At 42.6% G+C, this 20,480-nt stretch overlaps 1 protein-coding gene across 1 annotated transcript in view; it reads right to left on the bottom strand.

Moving 5' to 3' along the window:
- Positions 1-55: 55 nt before the first annotated feature.
- LOC125881271 (IgGFc-binding protein-like) overlaps positions 56-20,480 on the bottom strand; it is a 40,100-nt gene continuing 19,675 nt past the window's right edge. Inside the window, 28 exon segments of the mRNA XM_049564360.1 lie at positions 56-191; positions 275-449; positions 639-1,030; positions 1,153-1,292; positions 1,416-1,805; positions 1,890-2,064; positions 2,406-2,645; positions 2,751-2,908; positions 3,053-3,442; positions 3,527-3,701; positions 3,887-3,991; positions 3,993-4,280; positions 4,386-4,543; positions 4,688-5,077; positions 5,165-5,361; positions 5,537-5,934; positions 6,077-6,234; positions 9,269-9,867; positions 9,952-10,498; positions 10,702-11,285; positions 11,378-11,954; positions 12,054-12,454; positions 12,588-12,753; positions 12,894-12,989; positions 13,090-13,368; positions 13,686-13,801; positions 15,228-15,257; positions 15,474-15,528. Of these exon segments, the coding sequence (XP_049420317.1) occupies positions 56-191; positions 275-449; positions 639-1,030; positions 1,153-1,292; positions 1,416-1,805; positions 1,890-2,064; positions 2,406-2,645; positions 2,751-2,908; positions 3,053-3,442; positions 3,527-3,701; positions 3,887-3,991; positions 3,993-4,280; positions 4,386-4,543; positions 4,688-5,077; positions 5,165-5,361; positions 5,537-5,934; positions 6,077-6,234; positions 9,269-9,867; positions 9,952-10,498; positions 10,702-11,285; positions 11,378-11,954; positions 12,054-12,454; positions 12,588-12,753; positions 12,894-12,989; positions 13,090-13,368; positions 13,686-13,801; positions 15,228-15,257; positions 15,474-15,528 (7,515 nt within the window).

The following is a 20,480-nucleotide window of genomic DNA, read 5'->3' as shown; positions in this document are numbered from 1 at the left end:
TTGTGATCAAAGGTGACGTGTGCGGGTCTCCCACACGGTGCAGGTGGTCATATCATCAAAACAGCCCAGCTGGCCGTTTCTGATGGTGCACTTTGTGAAGAAGTGCAAGATGCAGCAGAACAGCGCAGGTCATTGGGAGCATGGCATTTACATCGTTGGGAGCAACCTTCTGTCCAGAAGGACTCACCAGCCTGCAACATGAAAAGAGTAAAGCACATGTTTAAATGGAAATATTGTGAAATACCTTTAGCATTAAAACTGGGATATGACTTACATTGTAGTAGAAGCCCTCATATTGACAGCCACAGCTTTCCTCAGGGACACATGTTGTTCCACTCCTGAGAAAACCTTCATCACAGAAACATCCCTCAGAGCAACCCTGCTCACAGGTGGCATCATTGGAGCTGGCACAGGTGTGACCACAGTCGGTACCACACAGCTCATAATGACTGTTGGCAATGGCAGAACAGTCAAGTCCTTCATAAGTGAGGAAAGAAACAGTGACTATTAGATGATTATAATAACTCAAGTCCATTACCCACATTTGTGAGTAGACAGTTGCTCATGAAACACAAACTCAGATTGCTGGTATTAGTTTCTATGTTGATTTTAAATGAGAAAATGACAGGCTGACTTACTGCAGGTGGTGTTCTGTCTCCAAGGGCTGATTTGAACATTTGCAGACTGACAGTCACTGACGTATGTTTCAATGTCCGCACACAGGGCATCAGGTCCAGCCACACACACATCAAACACACAGCTCTTGAAATATGGCGCTGGGTCCACATACTTATGGCAGATGCTGAAGGGGCCGTCAGCTGCCTGAATCACCTCACACTGGGCTCTAGCAGGTAGCTCATTGGTGCATTGTGGACAGGAGGAGCCACACCCATCACTGCAGGTGTAGTCCCCTTCCACTTTCCAAGCTTTCCCAAATTCATCTGGAGTGGTGACCGTCGTTCCAGATGGGGTGTGGAACTCATCATTTGGATTTCCATTGAAGTTTCCGCAGAGGCCACATGTTTTTCCTCTGCATTGATGACAATATGTTGATAGATTGAAGCTACATGTGTCAAATATATGACAATATAGATGTTTTACTATGTAAACAAAAGCATTCAAACATGGCAGGTACCTGTAAGTTGAAGGTACAGAGATGGAGACTTTAAAGGATCCATCGACTTCACAGTCAGGCCAAAATCAGCACTGAGATAAGTGTGAGATCCTCTTGCATAGATAGAAATACGAGTTCCATTCAAGAGAACAGGCAGGTTTTTAGTTTCTCCATTCACCTGTAACGTTGGAAAAACAGAGGTTGATGAGCAATCATAGAACTGTATTTCTGGTGCAACTATCTGGTGGCTTTTGAAAATGACATCTAATGTCTGCAAGGGTTGAAAAGTTGTTGAACTCACTTGCACCACACCGTGGCTTCCCCTCGACATGTGCACTTGATAGCCCCACACATTGACAAAAACTTCAGCTGTGACTGAAACTGTCAGCCCTTTCCAGGGCTCGTTCTTAGCCTCCACTGAGAATCCATGGAGCCCAGCAGTGTTGTTACAAAGTGTGGCCAAAACATAACGGCAGGTTCCTTGGAAGTCGAAGGTCTTGTGATCAAAGGTGATGTAGTGCGGGTCTCCCCACACGGTGCAGGTGGTCATATCATCAAAACAGCCCAGCTGGCCGTTTCTGATGGTGCACTTTTGTGAAGAAGTGCAAGATGCAGCAGAACAGCGCAGGTCATTGGGAGCATGGCACTCACAATGTCGGGAGCAACCTTCTGTCCAGAAGGACTCACCAGCCTGTAACATGAAAAAATTAAAGAACATGTTTAAATGGAAATATTGTGAAATACCTTGCAAAGCATTAACTGGGATGTGACTTACATTGTAGTAGAAGCCCTCATATTGACAGCCACAGCTTTCCTCAGGGACACATGTTGTTCCACTCCTGAGAAAACCTTCATCACAGAAACATCCCTCTGAGCAACCCTGCTCACAGGTGGCATCATTGGAGCTGGCACAGGTGTGACCACAGTCGGTACCACACAGCTCATAATGACTGTTGGCAATGGCAGAACAGTCAAGTCCTTCATAAGTGAGGAAAGAAACAGTGACTATTAGATGATTATAATAACTCAAGTCCATTACCCACATTTGTGAGTAGACAGTTGCTCATGAAACACAAACTCAGATTGCTGGTATTAGTTTCTATGTTGATTTTAAATGAGAAAATGACAGGTTGACTTACTGCAGGTGGTGTTCTGTCTCCAAGGGCTGATTTGAACATTTGCAGACTGACAGTCACTGACGTATGTTTCAATGTCCGCACACAGGGCATCAGGTCCAGCCACACACACATCAAACACACAGCTCTTGAAATATGGCGCTGGGTCCACGTACTTATGGCAGATGCTGAAGGGGCCGTCAGCTGCCTCAATCACCTCACACTGGGCTCTAGCAGGTAGCTCATTGGTGCATCGTGGACAGGAGGAGCCACACCCATCACTGCAGGAGTAGTCCCCTTCCACTTTCCAAGCTTTCCCAAATTCATCTGGAGTGGTGACCGTCGTTCCAGATGGGGTGTGGAACTCATCATTTGGATTTCCATTGAAGTTTCCACAGAGGCCACATGTTTTTCCTCTGCATTGATGACAATATGTTGATAGATTGAAGCTACATGTGTCAAATATATGACAATATAGATGTTTTACTATGTAAACAAAAGCATTCAAACATGGCAGGTACCTGTAAGTTGAAGGTACAGAGATGGAGACTTTAAAGGATCCATCGTACTTCACAGTCAGGCCAAAATCAGCACTGAGATAAGTGTGAGATCCTCTTGCATAGATAGAAATACGAGTTCCATTCAAGAGAACAGGCAGGTTTTTAGTCTCTCCATTCACCTGTAACGTTGGAAAAACAGAGGTTGATGAGCAATCATAGAACTGTATTTCTGGTGCAACTATCTGTTGCTTTTGAAAACGACATTTGTTCAGATTCAATTTCAAAAAGAATGTCTGCAAGGGTTGAAAAGTTGTTGAACTCACTTGCACCACACCGTGGCTTCCCCTCCACATGTGCACTTGATAGCCCCACACATTGACAAAAACTTCAGCTGTGACTGAAACTGTCAGCCCTTTCCAGGGCTCGTTCTTAGCCTCCACTGAGAATCCATGGAGCCCAGCAGTGTCGTTACAAAGTGTGGCCAAAACATAACGGCAGGTTCCTTGGAAGTCGAAGGTCTTGTGATCAAAGGTGATGTAGTGCGGGTCTCCCCACACGGTGCAGGTGGTCATATCATCAAAACAGCCCAGCTGGCCATTTCTGATGGTGCACTCTTGTGAAGAAGTGCAAGACGCAGCAGAACAGCGCAGGTCATTGGGAGCATGGCACTCACAATGTCGGGAGCAACCTTCTGTCCAGAAGGATTCACCAGCCTGCAACATGAAAAAGAGTAAAGCACATGTTTCAATGGAAATGTTGCTCATTGCAACCTTAGTATTAAAAGGAATGTGACTTACATTGTAGTAGAAGCCCTCATATTGACATCCACAGCTTTCCTCAGGGACACATGTTGTTCCACTCCTGAGAAAACCTTCATCACAGAAACATCCCTCTGAGCAACCCTGCTCACAGGTGGCATCATTGGAGCTGGCACAGGTGTGACCACAGTCGGTACCACACAGCTCATAATGACTGTTGGCAATGGCAGAACAGTCAAGTCCTTCATTAGTGAGGAAAGAAACAGTGACTATTAGATGATTATAATAACTCAAGTCCATTACCCACATTTGTGAGTAGACAGTTGCTCATGAAACACAAACTCAGATTGCTGGTATTAGTTTCTGTGTTGATTTTAAATGAGAAAATGACAGGCTGACTTACTGCAGGTGGTGTTCTGTCTCCAAGGGCTGATTTGAACATTTGCAGACTGACAGTCACTGACGTATGTTTCAATGTCCGCACACAGGGCATCAGGTCCAGCCACACACATCAAACACACAGCTCTTGAAATATGGCGCTGGGTCCACATACTTATGGCAGATGCTGAAGGGGCCGTCAGCTGCCTGAATCACCTCACACTGGGCTCTAGCAGGTAGCTCATTGGTGCATCGTGGACAGGAGGAGCCACACCCATCACTGCAGGTGTAGTCCCCTTCCACTTTCCAAGCTTTCCCAAACTCATCAGGAGTGGTGACCGTCGTTCCAGATGGGGTGTGGAACTCATCATTTGGATTTCCATTGAAGTTTCCACAGAGGCCACATGTTTTCCCTCTGCATTGATGACAATATGTTGATAGATTGAAGCTACATGTGTCAAATATATGACAATATAGATGTTTTACTATGTAAACAAAAGCATTCAAACATGGCAGATACCTGTAAGTTGAAGGTACAGAGATGGAGACTTTAAAGGATCCATCGTACTTCACAGTCAGGCCAAAATCAGCACTGAGATAAGTGTGAGATCCTCTTGCATAGATAGAAATACGAGTTCCATTCAAGAGAACAGGCAGGTTTTTAGTTTCTCCATTCACCTGTAACGTTGGAAAAACAGAGGTTGATGAGCAATCATAGAACTGTATTTCTGGTGCAACTATCTGTTGCTTTTGAAAACGACATCTGTTCAGATTCAATTTCAAAAAGAATGTCTGCAAGGGTTGAAAAGTTGTTGAACTCACTTGCACCACACCGTGGCTTCCCCTCGACATGTGCACTTGATAGCCCCACACATTGACAAAAACTTCAGCTGTGACTGAAACTGTCAGCCCTTTCCAGGGCTCATTCTTAGCCTCCACTGAGAATCCATGGAGCCCAGCAGTGTCGTTACAAAGTGTGGCCAAAACATAACGGCAGGTTCCTTGGAAGTCGTAGGTCTTGTGATCAAAGGTGATGTAGTGTGGGTCTCCCCACACGGTGCAGGTGGTCATATCATCAAAACAACCCAGCTGGCCGTTTCTGATGGCGCACTCTTGTGAAGAAGTGCAAGATGCAGCAGAACAGCGCAGGTCATTGGGAGCATGGCACTCACAATGTTGGGAGCAACCCTCAGTCCAGAAGGACTCACCAGCCTGCAACATGAAAAAATTAAATAACGTGTTTCAATGGAAATGTTGCTCATTGCAAGTTTAGAGAGTATCAACAGGAATGTGATTTACATTGTAGTAGAAGCCCTCATATTGACATCCACAGCTTCCCTCAGGGACACATGTTGTTCCACTCCTGAGAAAACCTTCATCACAGAAACATCCCTCTGAGCAACCCTGCTCACAGGTGGCATCATTGGAGCTGGCACAAGTGTGACCACAGTCGGTACCACACAGCTCATAATGACTGTTGGCTGGACAGTCAAGTCCTTCATAAGTGAGGAAACAAATAATCGATGTCAGAGGGTTAAAAATTATGACTTAATTCAGTTAACTAAACCTTCAGATTAATGCAGTTGATGAAGTTACTGAGAAAATTTGTCTTTGATTGTTTCCTAGGCTGTTTGTACAGTAAATAAACAACACATTGATGGGTTGACTTACTGCAGGTGGTGTTCTGTCTCCAAGGGTAGATTCGAACATTAGCAGACTGACAGGCACTGGTGTATGCTTCAATGGCCCTACACAGATCTTGGTCTTGGTTTTCTGTCACACACACATCAAACACACAGTCGCTGAAATATGGCGCTGGCTCCACGTGCTCATGGCAGAAGCTGAGGGGGCCATCAGCTGCCTGAATCACGTCACATTGGGCTCTAGCAGGGAGGTCATTGGTGCATTGTGGGCAAGAGGACCCACACCCATCACTGCAGGTGTAGTCGCCTTCAACTTTCCAAGCTGTCCCAAACTCATCTGGAGTGGTGACTGTCGTTCCAGATGGGGTGTGGAACTCATCATTTGGATTTCCATTGAAGTTTCCACAGAGGCCACATGTTTTTCCTCTGCATTGATGAAATTTGTTAATACATTCAGTCAAAGAAGTGTTGGTAGATTAGAGCTACATGTGGAAAATATTTGTGAAAATAATAATTTTCCAAAAGGTAGCTGAAGAATTCAAATATGGTCCACATTAATGTTAGATACCTGTAACTGGGAGGTACAGAGATGGACACTCTGCTCCATCCATCGTATGTAACAGTCAGGCCAAAATCAGCACGGACAAATGTGCGAGACCCTCTTTCATAAATAGAGACACGACTTCCATTCAAGTGAATAGGTAAGTTTTTAGTCACTCCATTCACCTTAAACAATAGAAAGACAAAATCAGAAAAACAACTATAGTCTTGTATATGGGTTGCAACTATCTAATGCCTTAGAGAAACGATCACTGTTAAATTCAGTGTAGATTTAAAGGTTCAGGGGCGGCTTTATGGGAGTTAGCAGGTCAGTAGTACATACCACAGCACTGTGCGTCAAGTTCCTCTCGTCATAGATATGTAATAAGCATTGTGTTTGGTGAGGTGCCTTTTTCGACTTTTTAGAGTTTATGAAGGCAATATGATAGAAGTATATGATGGCTATTCCTTTGCTCAATTCAATTATGTCTCATAAGCTGTTGAGGCAATTTTTCGGTTGATACCATTTGTTATAGGTGTGTAACGATCCATCAGTCTGAAGTGATATATCAATTCAGTGATCAATGATCCAATATTATTGATGCAAAGTGAAAGCCTTGATCCACATTAGTCCTAAGGTTACGCCTTTTGAGATTCTGGGCTCTAGTTTCGCAGACTGGGCGAGGCGGGGGCGCAGCGCACCTGCGCTTCGCCAACTGGGTGTGGCCAGGCGGATTTTGCAAGTTTGGCACACCGTGTGCCTGGCGCAGCTACTCCTCTTTCCCACCTCCGTCCCTCCTACCTACGCAAGTCAGAAAGAGGGAGGAGAGAAGGCGTGGAGTGGGTTTTACACACATCCCACCAATCAAATGAGCCCCTCTCCTCGCCCTTAAATGCGCCGTGCAAAGGCGTAATGAGAGTTTACTCCATTCGCCATGGCAGAAGAGAGCAGCAGCGTCAGACGGCCAAACTTCTCCCAGGAGAAAACTGATGTTTTGGTCCGGGAGGTCCAAGCTTGCAGTGTCCGAATATACGGAACTGCGAGCAGACCTCCACGGGCTGATGATGCAAAGGTACCCTGGGAGGAGGTCACCACAACTGTAAATCAATGTTGCGTTTCTCTCGTGCGCGTGCTCTCTCTTTCTCTCTCGCAGTCTCACTCTGTTTCTTTTCTTTTGACTTTTCTAAGATGACAGATGCTGAATATATACTCCCTGTCTGATGCTGTGGCTGTTTGTGGTTGGCTGAGAGGGATGTGAACTCATTAGTTTGCAGCTGTGTTAATCGAATCAGGTTGGGTTTCCATTACACGTGCCAAACATGCCAAATGGTGTCAGTCCCCTTTGATCTGACATCAGATGTGACGGGGCAGTCGATACATTTATGTACTGATTGCAGACAGTTGCATTGAATAGTGTTTTTTGGCTATTTATCGCATCGTTAATGTGCCTGATATTCTGGAAACCTGCCTGTGAGGTTTTGGTGACGTGTGCGCACTGTCAGCCGGTCAGTCAAACTTCGGCTTACACTGGCTGCGCTCCCCCTGCGCTGACAGTAGACGTGGTTTCAGCTGGCGAGCTTTTAATGACCTTCGGCGAAGCCTTTTGGCACGAAACTGCCACTGCGCCAAGCTGGATCTGTCGGCATCTCCCCCTGCTGCGCCGCCACACCCATCTCAGCGCACCTCAGTCTGCCAAACTACCAAACTGAGCGCGCCTTGGGTTGCGCTGCTCGAAACTAGCTCTGCGCGGGGTTTGTCACCCTGCGCCACCCTGCGCTGCACCGGGAAACTAGAGCCCTCTGTGTCACCATCAAACAGCAGCAGGCAGAAAATGGCAAGCAGCCAAGAGAAATACGACGAGGATAATGTTCTTTACTCAGGAATAAATCAGCAGTGCGGAAATCTTTGCACACATCTCACTCCGCTAACTTCTCACTACAGTAACATTAGCTGCTCTGTTTCACCTATATTCGACTGAAAAAACGTGCATGCAGACTGAAATTCAATCATGCGGCTCTGTTGGGAGATACAGTGACTTAATCCAATGGTGACTAAGAAGTAGTATGAATAATACATGTAATTTGTTATGCTATGAGTAGAGGAAAACTCTTTTTGCCACTGAGCTAATTTATGTTGTGTAAAAGTGCTTAAGCTAATTATGGTTGACGAACAAAAAAAAGTGGTCTATGAACCTTGACAGTTATTATTGAGCCAAATATTATAATTTTGTTTAATGATGTTGCTGTTAATCCATGTTTTTTGGCTGCAAGGAGAGTTGTGCCTTCAAGTTTTTTTAAAAGATGATGGTTTGGGTTTAAATGTAAATCTTTCTTCCAGAAAGGGCTTTGGTGTTCGTGGAGTAAATTAAAGTTGACTTATCTGTTCTTAAGCAGTTACAATTGCTTAACATTATTTATGCGTTGTTTTTATCTTTTATGGCCAAAAGCAAAAGGAAAGGGGTGGCAGCTTCTGTAACCGATTTTTGTTAAATAGGCATGTAATATCATCTCATATCGATTGCAGGCCCCTGAATTTCATTGAATTTAAATGGTATCGTTGTAGACTTTGTAATATGTGCAAGTATTGTATTGTTCAAAGAATTAATATAGTATCGTATTGTAGTGGAATTTGTGAGATACACCTCTAATTTGGTACACGGATTTGGTGCTTAATTTAAGCATTATCTACCACCTAAGAATAAATAAAATGGTACAGTCCCTCCAAAATACCACATTAAGACACCAAGACCTTGAGAAACACCATAGAAAAATCCATGCTGTGGTTTTGGTATAAAAAAAACTCTTGAAATGTAGAGATTTATGGAAGAATTGCATTTTTCAGACATGAAAGTGAGCACTTTTGTTCTGGAAACTGCAGAGAAACCACCTTGGATACCCAGGGATCCTATTTCCATTCAGATACCTTGAGGTGAGAGGTCAAGGCACCCCTGTGAAAATGGCCGTGCCACATTTTCCCTTGCTAAAATTTAGCCTTACTTTGGAGCATAGTTTAACTACCTTTGTGAAAAGCTAGCATGACATAGTTACTGTTGGATTCATTAGATCTTCTAGTTTCATATGAAACCAGTATCCCCACTCTAGCTTTAAAACTCAGCCTGCTTCAGCCTCTGAAAGACAGTGATGTTGGAATAGGTTAAAAGTAGATGTAGAGTGAGAGGGATGATCTGATAAAGAATGTCTTCATATTTGTGTAACTCACCTGTACCACACCGCGACTGTTCCTTGACATATGCACTTCATAGCCCCACACATTTACAAACACTTCAGCCGTGATTGAAACTCGCCGCCCTCTCCTAGGGTCATTCTTAGCTTCCACTGAAAATTGGTGGAGTCCATCAGTGGCATTACAAAGGGTTGCCAGAGTATAGCGACAGGTTCCCTGGAAGTCGTAGGCCTTTCCATCAAAGGTGAGGTAGTGAGGGTCTCCAGAGGCAGAGCAGGTGCCATGAGGGTTGGGATGGCAGCCAAGCTCACCGTCCACCACACGGCAGGACTCCTGGGGACCACAGGAGTTGGGGATACAGTGGACTGCCCCAGTAGTGCCATCGCAGGTACACAAGCTCTGACACTCCTCACCATCCGAGAACTGTTCACCCCCTCGCCGATAGCGTCCCTGGTGATAGCATCCGCACGCTGTTGGCAGTACGCACTGGTTTCCATTGAGGACAAATCCAGCATCACACTGGCAACCCTCCTGGCACACAGTGTTACAAGCAAAAGGGAAAGAGAGACTGGGGCAGGTGGAGGGACAAGACGTTCCACAGACTTCATAATGGCTGTTTGGAGGGCAGTTTTGCTCTAGAGAAAAACAAAGGTATTCATTCAGCACAAGCATTAATATTATATCAAGGCCACTTACAACAAAGGGTACATAGTGCTTACCACAACCAGTTGCATTCCTCCAGTGTCCAAGGGCTACACCGCTCTGTTGACAGATTAGTGCATAATCTCGTAGGACCTCACATAGTGTTGATGCTGGATCTCTAGAGGTCCTAATAATCTCCACACATGCATCCACATGCTGCCGTGGTTCCACCGTAGCCCAACACTGGGCAAATGGCCCGTGCGGTGAGCCAATAATGCCACAGTACTCACTAGAGTTTGCTCTCGGGTTATGATTTACATTTTCCACACAGTGTGCAGCGAGGGGGCCATCTCGCCAACTGTCCCCAAAGTCCTGAGAGCTGTGGATCAAAATGCCATTGGGTGTGCGGAAGTCATCATGTGGGTGACCATTGTAATTGCCACAGAGTCCACCCAGTGAACCATTGTAGGTAATCGGTGCAGTGATACGCACAAAGTGAGGCCAGACTATCTGCACTGTTACACCAAAGGAGGTGCGAAGGATGATACTGTGAACACTGCTGTGGTAGATTTGGATTCGGTTAGATGCTGAGCTGAATGGAAGTCTGATCTGCTGACCATCAACCTGAAGGGCCATTTAAACAACCAGTGTTAGATTTTATGGATGATGAGGTTTTCGGTTTCAAAAAACTTTTTTTGGGGAACATGTTTCCTTTTATATGTTGTTCAAAATAACATTACAACAGCAAGACAGAGATCATTCTATTTTTTCATAAAACTTTTCTCTTGCGTTACCAGAAATTTATTTTGAAATCTATTTTGACTTACCTGAACTTTGCTGTTATCTGTCATTTCAATGGAGATTTGTGTTCCCTCTGCCTCAAACTTTAGTACCCTGGTAAAACCCTGTTGGCCTCTGGGCAGTTTTTCTGCTGTCACCACAAAATGTGGGTGACTAGACAGTCCCATTACTTTGGCCAGGGTCAATCGACATGCTCCAGCATAATGGTATATGAGTCCATCAAATGTTTGATATGACCTTGGGCCTCTTATCCAGCATGTTCCATAGTTGTTAGGTCTGCATCCTCTTTCCCCCTCCTCCACCCTGCAAGACTCAAGTGGGCCACAAGCATGGGAACGGCAGGTCATGGAGCCAGATCTGCAGCTACAACGCCTCCCACAGTCCTCGTCTAGTATTACAGTTTCTCCAGAGCGGTAGTATCTACCCTCAAAGTTGCAGCCACACTCAGACTGAGGGACACAGACTCCAGCACTGAGGATGTAGCTTGAATTGCAGATGCAGCTCTCCTGGGCAGGGAGAGGACAGTTGTGGGTAGAATTGGGATTGACGCAGGTAGCTGGACATCCTGTGCCTTGGGACTCAAAGTGACTGTTGGCAGGGCAGGGGATTTCTAGACAAAAGAAAACAACATTGAAATTGACATCATGGACATTCTACCCAATAGAATTATTTGAAATAATGTTGATTGATGGACAGACATACCACAGAAGCCTTCTCTCCTCCAACTTGGCAGCTGTATACCGTTCTGTTGACACTGACTTGCATACACATTTAGTGCTTGGCACAGAATGGGTTGGTACCCTCCTCCTACACACAGATCAAACACACAACTCTCCACAAAGGCTTGTGGGGGAAGTCGTTGATGGCAACCAGCAAAAGGTCCAGAAGTGCTCTGGAGGATACCGCAGTGGGCATTGTTGCTGTATAAAGCTGTCTGAGCCTCGCTGCAGGCAGCACAGTCCAGACCTCTACACTGCGGCTCACAACCGGGCTCATCATCTCCTGATACTTGCCAACTGTTGGCAAAATCCACATCAGAACTCACAAGCTCGCCTTCACGGGTTCGAAAGTCATCCTCAGGATGATTGTTGAAGTTTCCACACAGGCCACATGTTGCATTCTGGTAAGTGTAGGGCACACGGACCCTGACGTAATGATTTGTGTCATAAGACACCTCCAAGCCAAAGTCAGTACTGACGATCACAGAAAAACCTGACTCATAAATTTGGACCTTGCCATTCCTCAGGAAGATGGGAGTGGCTGCAAAGACCCCATTAACCTGAAAGCACACCGGCAAGTGTGTCAAGAGTTGCAAGTACATATTTTGAATTATTTGAAAAAGTCAATTTTTAAGTTTAAACACAGTCAGAACACTAACCTTAGCCTCGCCACGATGTCCCTTGACAAGCTCAATGGTTTCATTATAGACAAACACTTTGACCAGTCGTGTCCAGGAAACATGAGTGCTGCCTCGGTGCTCGTTCTTGCTTTCTACTCTATAGTAGGGCAACCTAGGACCACATTGCTCAGAGAGAACATAGGTGCAGGTGCCCTGGAAGTGAAACAGTCTTTTATCGAAGGTATAGTAATGTGGGTCACCACTTATTCTGCAGGTGCCTCTCTGCACCGTCTGGCAGGAGAACTGAAAGGCAGCTGGTCGGCAGATATGGGAATAGGTGCAGGGTTGGCTGTGACACTGCAGGCCTGTTGAGGTGCAGGTGCACTTCTGTGCACAGGTACTGTCGCTCCAGAATGAGTCACCACGCTGCACAGATTGACCTTTAAAAAAAGAAAAGAAAATTAAAGGCCTAAAAGTCATTGACTTTAACATACAAACACTATTACATTTTAAACCCATTTGACTTTTTCTAGTTTTAAACCTGTGGTGACCTCCCGCTGGTTCTGGTTTTACCATTGAACATGCAGCCTCGTGATCCATGGTCTATCCGGAAAGCCCAGCGACCACGTACATTGACATTGCTGCTCAGGCGAAAATTTGAGTCAGTGCCTGTTGCATTGTTAGAGAATGATCCAGGGATGATGAAATGGTTGCTAGAGTTAATTGTGTCGTATCCAGCCTGTCACATAAACAAAATTAATTTAGTTTTTTTTTTTGTATGTGCACATCATTTCCATTATTGCCTTTGGATTTAATTAAGGCATGGCAACTTAAAAACATGTTGCCGTAATACGTTGTATCAGCTTTAATGGTTCTAACCTGTACATTGCGACCTGTTGAGGCTATTATCCCATAGTTCATCAGCACAAATGAGTACTGGCCACCAGAGATCAAGACTGCTTGGACCGTTGTTCGCTGAAAGGAAAGTTAGTTGTGGATTTTTATAGTAAGTCTAGTAAAATACACATATACTGTACATTACAGGTATTACCCAATTTAGAACAAAATGACTTACTGTTCCAGTGGTTGGATAGTAGGCCACTTCATACCATGTCGCAACAAAGACCCAGCTGGCATTGAAGTTCAGCCCAGGGAAGTACCCATTGATGTCCCGTGTAGCTTGCTGGAGGATACTGCCGCTGGTGTATTGGTTGTAGTAGATCTGACCATTTCCTCTGTTGTCTAAATCTGTCCAAAATGGAGCAATAATGTCTCTGGATCCATGCAATGGAAACCTTCGAGGTGTGTAACTACGATATGCTGCATTAAAGGTCATGTGTCCATTGTGATTTACCTGGAAAAAAATAAACCAATGCTTACTAACAAAGAATTAGTAGGGATTGACTACACCCATTGAAAATTGCATGTTATCAAACATTACATATTTATTGCTACAATATTTTCTAACTATATTCAGTACTGCTTTAATATCTAAAACATTTAAGTAAGTATTCTATCTTTAATTTTGGTTCATTTACAACACAGCTCTTGTATTGGAAGTGATTTGTTTACCAGTGGATGGATTGGATGCCTCCACAAAATTTTTCAGAATTTTTTAAAATTCAAAAGAGATACATTTTTTTTCTGATTGCTTTAATTATTTTTACATACATAAATCTGATTATAGGACTGGCCGAAGTACACAAAAGGGCGTTGCAGGGGGATTCGAGGAGAACTTCCATCATCTGATCCAGAGCTTGTTGTTCCAGTAATTGTGTAGAAGGGCCCTACAAAGAAAACAAGATGTCAGATTTTTCATAACAAGACCAAACCAAAACCTTGTATGCTATGACTGGACCATGCATAATCAATGTACTTAATTGTGGCCATATTGTTACACAGATAGTCAATGGCAGTGTCTACGGTGTGAATTCATAGACATGCAATTTTATGTAGTGGTCTTAATAATGTGTTCTTAAAGCGTACTGACGTAGCATATCACATGGTATGCTTCAGACACAATTAAGTCAGTTATTGAGGACTGTCAGTGCCTTGCTGCAAAAGCCACCCGAGGATGCAAGTGAGGACTGTTAGCGCATATTGATTCTGAAAGAGCAACAGTCATAGGAGCCAACACTCGCCAGACCAATGGTGTAACTTCATCACTCACTCAGTTAAGTAAGGAAAGGCTTTTGCATCGATAGGGTTGGCGCCAATTTTCTACAGTTCAGCCAAAAAACAGAATGACCATCTATATCGGCCTTATTGGCAAATTCTATATTGGCAAGTGTAACACAGTGTTTAAACTTTTAACTTTTCTGTATTGCTGCACCTAAATGATAATATCCATCGATAGTTAATAAGTAGACGCACCACACACGAGTGCTGAATTGCTTCGTCTTTTAATTTAGTCTTCATTAGAAATGTTGCAAACAACACATTACGCCCATGGCTTCATCTGGTCTTTGATAATATCCATGTTTGGTCCTATTTACAAAATTATGCCTTTTGATTTGTTTTTATGGACTCTTTTAATCCAATATACTGACCAACCAGAAAAGACCACCTGACCAACACTTGTTGATAAATTTGTTTCACTTGTACTCTTCCTTCCATGAAAATGTCTGACATGTAAAAGCTATAAGTTAAAACATTACTCAACACCAGCTTAAGATCTTGTTTTGTCTGAGTGTAACTTATCGCGTTAGTAAACGATGACATCACTGTCACTGTCGGCATGGTTACAGGTGCAGTACACTTTGGACCACGTCCCAGGTGCAACCAGAAGGGGGCAGCATAACACTGCCTTTCTTCCTGGTGTTAAGTCACTATTTAAGCCTTTATAAAATTTAACAGCTACTTGTTTGCCTTACAGCAAAGCCTAGACACAACTGCCTCTGGTGTCAAAGTACCTTTCCAATCTCCACATCTTTAGCTTTTGCTGTTTTATGTTAATGACACGCTAACATTGACTGTCTGTTTATAGTCGCTGTACCTGCTCAGTGCATGTGAAATTTATGTTAAATTCCTATTCTATACTGTACTATATATTTTTTAAACTTTAAAGGCAAAAAAGGCACATTGGGTTATGACATAAGCTGAAGCTAACATCATGTGTTCAAAATACCCATTTTTACTGAAAAACAGTCCTACAGCAGTGGTATTTGCTGTTACCCAGGGGTAATAGGTATCATCCTGAAGTGATCAACTTACCCGATGTCACTCGTGGAGTCACCTGTGGAACTAACTCTGGAGTGACTTGTGGAGTTGCCTGTGAAGTGACTTGTGGAGTTGTCTGTGGAGTCACCGTACCTACAAAAACAAACACATTGATTTTTATCCACTTGAATATTCGAGTCTCCTCCTCAGTAAACAAAAATCAGTTATTGAATATATGAAGTGCATCAACACAAATAAAAGTAAATTTTGAATTTGAATCTGATGAAGTAAAATACTTACTGAACAACCCCCAAAGCAGCACAGGCAGTATGATTTGACTTGCCATTCTCAAATCCTAAAATTCAAAACCTGCAGACCAAGTAAATTTAAAAGAAAGAAAGCCAAAAAAAGACAAAAAACACAAACAAATTAAAAAGCGCTTAAAGTAAATTTGTTACATGGCATGGATGTAATTACTATCAATCTAGATATACATTAAGATGTCCATTATACTTCTCACATGCACACAGTTTTTCATTCCCTGCAATGGAATCTGCAATCTTTTAATACTGCAAGATATGGCAGTGTTAAAAGATCCTGGACCTGCACCTGAATCCTGATCTACACCAAAAACAATTTTTGGTAATGTCAAACGAAGATGAAAATTTATTAAAAGAAATTTTTTATCTTTGCTGTCGGTGCAGTGTAAAGATTGTTTGTCTCACTGCTGCCACACATAGTATTATAAATCTCAATTAAATTCTACTGATAGTTAGAAATCAGCAACAGTTCTTATTAATGTTTACTAGTAGTATGCAGAAACCAGTTTGAAAATAATGTCTCATTAATATAAAATAAATGAATTACCTGTTCATATGTGCTTCTTTGGTTGGGCTATGTGAGACCGCAGTGCTGCAACAAGGCTTTATACTGCAAAACCTGGCACAGTCCCATTAGTCTGTTGTTTGACCAGTTACAGGTGTATCAGTTGGACAAAATCTAATTGCTTCCTCATGACAAATGAACCCAACATTCCATTGTGCATTAAGAATAATGACAATTATCTAACTTATATAACATTGGGACTTATTCCCCCTTAAGGGAAAACTATCGTCAAGTAAAATAAAAAAACATAAATATTATTTTGGTTTTAGTAAAACTGAATGCTTTTCTTTTCAGTGTTAATTACTGAAAATATGAACTACATTGCCAGTAACCTGTCCAACCACGAGTATACCTGTCCTTCAGGTCCATCTAGATAGACTCTTGTTTTATTGCCTTGAACCAAACTAACCATGCAAATTGATTTCCATCTGTCATGGGATGGAGATTCTTTCCTCAGCCAGTGTTATGCTTTGGCAGCTGGCAGCAGTATGGACAATGATAAATTTCCTCATCTCTTATTTCTCCAGGCAATACCCCAAGTATGACTGACAATGGGTCTCTAGGGAGCTTGAAACAAATACTTAATTGAGTAATTTGAAAACTCCACTGCAGGATTTACATATAACAGGAATATATAGAAAATCTAGAACAGATTATATGTCTCTCTCCAGTGTGTCCAGCATTTGCCTGTTTGCCTATAGGGCTCAGTTTGGACACAACGTGGTGCATCCTCAAATATTTAAAAATTGTTCTCCATTGAAGCTCCATATTTGTTTGAATTTGTAACTAGGAGTTCCTGTTCACATTTTTTCCTCACATTTCTTCACTTATGTCTATCTGTAGCTCTTTATCCCATCTTTTTAAATATGCAGATTGTTTGTGTCATATTAGAAAATGCTCTATATAATGTGTAGATGAGCTTTTTTATTTACTCACGATTTCTACCATTTTAATTAAGAGTTAGTCTGTTCTGAACATGGCTATTGAGATGTTGCAGTGTATCCTGTGTCCATTCCATAGTCTAAATAAAGGAGGGCTGAAGACATCTAAGACATACTAACATTTCATTTAGGTTAATGTAATTAGTATAATTAGATGTACAAAATAGGCAGGTAGTATTTTTATACACCTGCAAGTTCCTAAGAAATGTCATAATTATATTAGTTACATGATTTACCAGTTTAACCTTGTCGTTTTGTTTGTTTCCTGTTTAAAGGTTCTGACCTACTAGGACAACTAGTACACAGGCGTGTACCTAAGTAAAAACTGGCAAAGAAGGGGAACTGTTAATATCAGAATCTTCTTAATTATTGTGAAAAAAAGTTGTTTAAAAGTTATTACTGTACAATCAGGTAGTTTATCCATCTGGAACAGATTGCTTTTGACTTTGGCAATGGGAAAATACCGACCCTGCAAATGTGAATTATTCAATATTCCAGAACTCTTTACATTGTGCCATTCCACAATTGTATTCTTGTTCACAATTTACTGAAACACTGGGACTTGTATGTAGACAATGTATGTTGTTGTCCATTGTTGCTCTGTTGTCCTTGTTCTTAGCTGTCCATCTATTTGAGCTAATTCTGATTTATAATGCATTAGGGCTGCAACGATTAGTCGACTAATTGATGACTGATCGACTATTAATATAATCAGTGACTATTTTAGTAGTCGACTAATCGGTTTGAGTCATTTTTCATAGAAAAGTACTATAAAAGTACCCCAAAATACTCTTATTGCAGCTTCTTACATTCAAATATTGGCAGCTTTACACACTCTCCCATGATGGTGAGTACGAAACAAGACATTAGATGACATTGTGGGGTTTGGGAGAGACAGACCAACATTTTTCAACATTTTAACACATTTTTCGATAAAATGATTAGTCGACTAATCGAAGAAATAATCAACAGATTAGTCGACAATGGAAATAATCATTAGTTGCAGCCTTGTAATGCATACATAGAATTTAAAAAAGTATGTAGTTTCTTGCTGCAGGGGTCTTTCAATCAGAAAATGAATAAAAGACGTTGTGAAGAAGGGTGGGATCATGGGAGTTGTTGTCTTTTACCACCATTACCAATGACAATCTATATGACGTGACTCAGGCAGAAATTATTATAATTAAAGTTTTATTCATGTCAGTATTGCGTTTATTTACTTTTACTCACATTTTGTCATTTCGTTCATAACGTTTGGGAACCTCAGAACTGCATCTCTGCTTTTTGCAGATGATAAAGTTCTGTTGGCTTCATCACACCGTGACCTCCAGCAGGCACTGGGGCGGTTTGCAGCCGAATGTGAAGCAAGTCTGAGGCCATGGTTCTTTGTTGGAAACCAGTGGATTGCTCCTTTTAGGTTGGGAGAGAATTACTGCCGCAAGTGAGGGACTTCTAATATCTCGGGTTCTTGTTCATGAGTGAGGGTAGAATGGAGCGTGAGATGGATTGGTTTGGTGTGGTGTCTGCAGTGATGTGAGTGCTGTGCCGGACCGTCACGGTGAAGAGGGAGGGATTTAATGGTCCGTCTACATCCCAACCCTTACCTGTGGTCATGAGCCCTGGGTAAGAATGACATTGCAGATACAGGCAGCCGAAATGAGTTTCCTCTGAGGTGGTTCGGGCAACTGATGAGGATGCCTTCTGGGCTCCTCCTGTTAGAGGTGTTCCAGGCACGTCCCACTGGTAGGAGGCCCTGGGGCAGACTCAGAACAAGTTGGGCCGATTACGTATCTTTTCTGGCAGGGGAATGCCTTAGGGTCCCCCAGGAGGAGCTGGAAAGCGTCGCTGGGCTGAGGGATGTCTGGGGTGTTTTGCTTGGCCTGCTGCCCCCGCGACCCGGCCCCCAGATAAGCAGATGAAAATGGATGGATGGATTCATGATGACATAACTGCAAGGCATGGAGACGGGGGTGAAAAAAGCAGCTAGAGGGGGTGGGGGTGGTATCATGCCACTGACAGGTGACCAAATGAAACACACCATTACCTCGAAAAGAATACAGATTTCTCCAGGTTTGAATATTGTTGGAAAAATTTGGGAAAATGAAAATACAGAACTCAACAAAGTATATAACATAAGCCCTAGTTGTTTTGAGACATTTTAATGCAGTAAAAAACAAATTATACCTTTAAATGGTGTGTATATAAATACTTTACTCGACTAACATTGTTTTCTGAAATACTGATTCTGACTTGATACTGGTGCAGATCCAGACAAAATCTCTTACATAATAGAAAAACACATCATTAACATCATTCACCCTACACTGTACTTTTATTTCTCCTTTTCGTGTAGGTACATATTATATATATATATATATATATATATATATATATATATATATATATATATGTGGTCAGTTCCCTAGGGTAGTCGGTTATCTTACTTTATATTTTTTCAGGGTTCAACGTGTTAGCCTATTTCTAGTTAGTTACACAACTCTTTTTTTTTCATTCATCAGAAACTTAAGTTACAATCTCACCCAAGAAAAGACAGTTAATTACCTTCAGGTAAATCTTGAAATTATCTACAGTAGGTGTGTATCAGTATGACACACTGACACTGACCTAGTGGAAACATAACGTCCTGCAAATAACCAATTAGTACAGTGTTAAGGTTCATTAAGGCAATTAAAAGAACAATGGGACAGCTGTAAAATGGTGTGCCAGTTGAAGGAGTGGTGCAGAAACGTGACAATAGGCAAGACTTCTCTTTCTTGTTGTTTTTGCTTACCCTGTGTGAGAGCTTATTGACTGCCATGTAGATAGAATTTGCATAGAAAAGTAACACACACACCACAAAAAAATATATGTTGACAAAGACTGTTATTAATGGGATAGTGCACCCAAAAATGAAAATTGAGCCATTATCTACTCACCCATATGCCGAGGGAGGCTCAGGTGAAGTTTTAGAGTCCTCACATCCCTTGCGAAGATCCCAGGGGAGAGGGAGTAGCAACACAACTCCACCTAATGCAGGCTGACGGCGCCCCAGATTCAAAAGTCCAAAAACACATCATTGAGACCACAAAATATCTCCATACTGCTCGTGCTTAGTGATCCAAGTGTCCTGAAGCCCCGACATAAAAAGCTGTTTGAAAATACGTCATTTGAACCTCAATGTAGCCTGTAGCTCTAACTGCCTCTCTGTGCACCGCGCTCACGTGTGCGCGCTTGCACGAGACTGTGAGACATGGGCACCGTGTTCATGTGTGTTCACGTCTTTATGCTTTTGCACAGGCTACAATGAGGCTTAAAACAGAGTTCAAATGAGGTTTTAGAGAAATGTTTGAACAAAAAGCAGTGAGGAAAATGTGGCATAACCCGCGGGACACATGCATCCACAACAAGAGAGAATCGGGGTGCACAGACAGCCTACTTTCAACAGGTCTGATAGTACTATTCAGCTAGATGATGATCCCAG

Source organism: Epinephelus fuscoguttatus, linkage group LG20 (assembly GCF_011397635.1).
Source record: "Epinephelus fuscoguttatus linkage group LG20, E.fuscoguttatus.final_Chr_v1".
Taxonomy (NCBI): Eukaryota; Metazoa; Chordata; class Actinopteri; order Perciformes; family Serranidae; genus Epinephelus; species Epinephelus fuscoguttatus.
The sequence above is the reverse complement of the archived record's forward strand: the minus strand, read 5'-3'. Positions and strand labels throughout refer to the sequence as shown.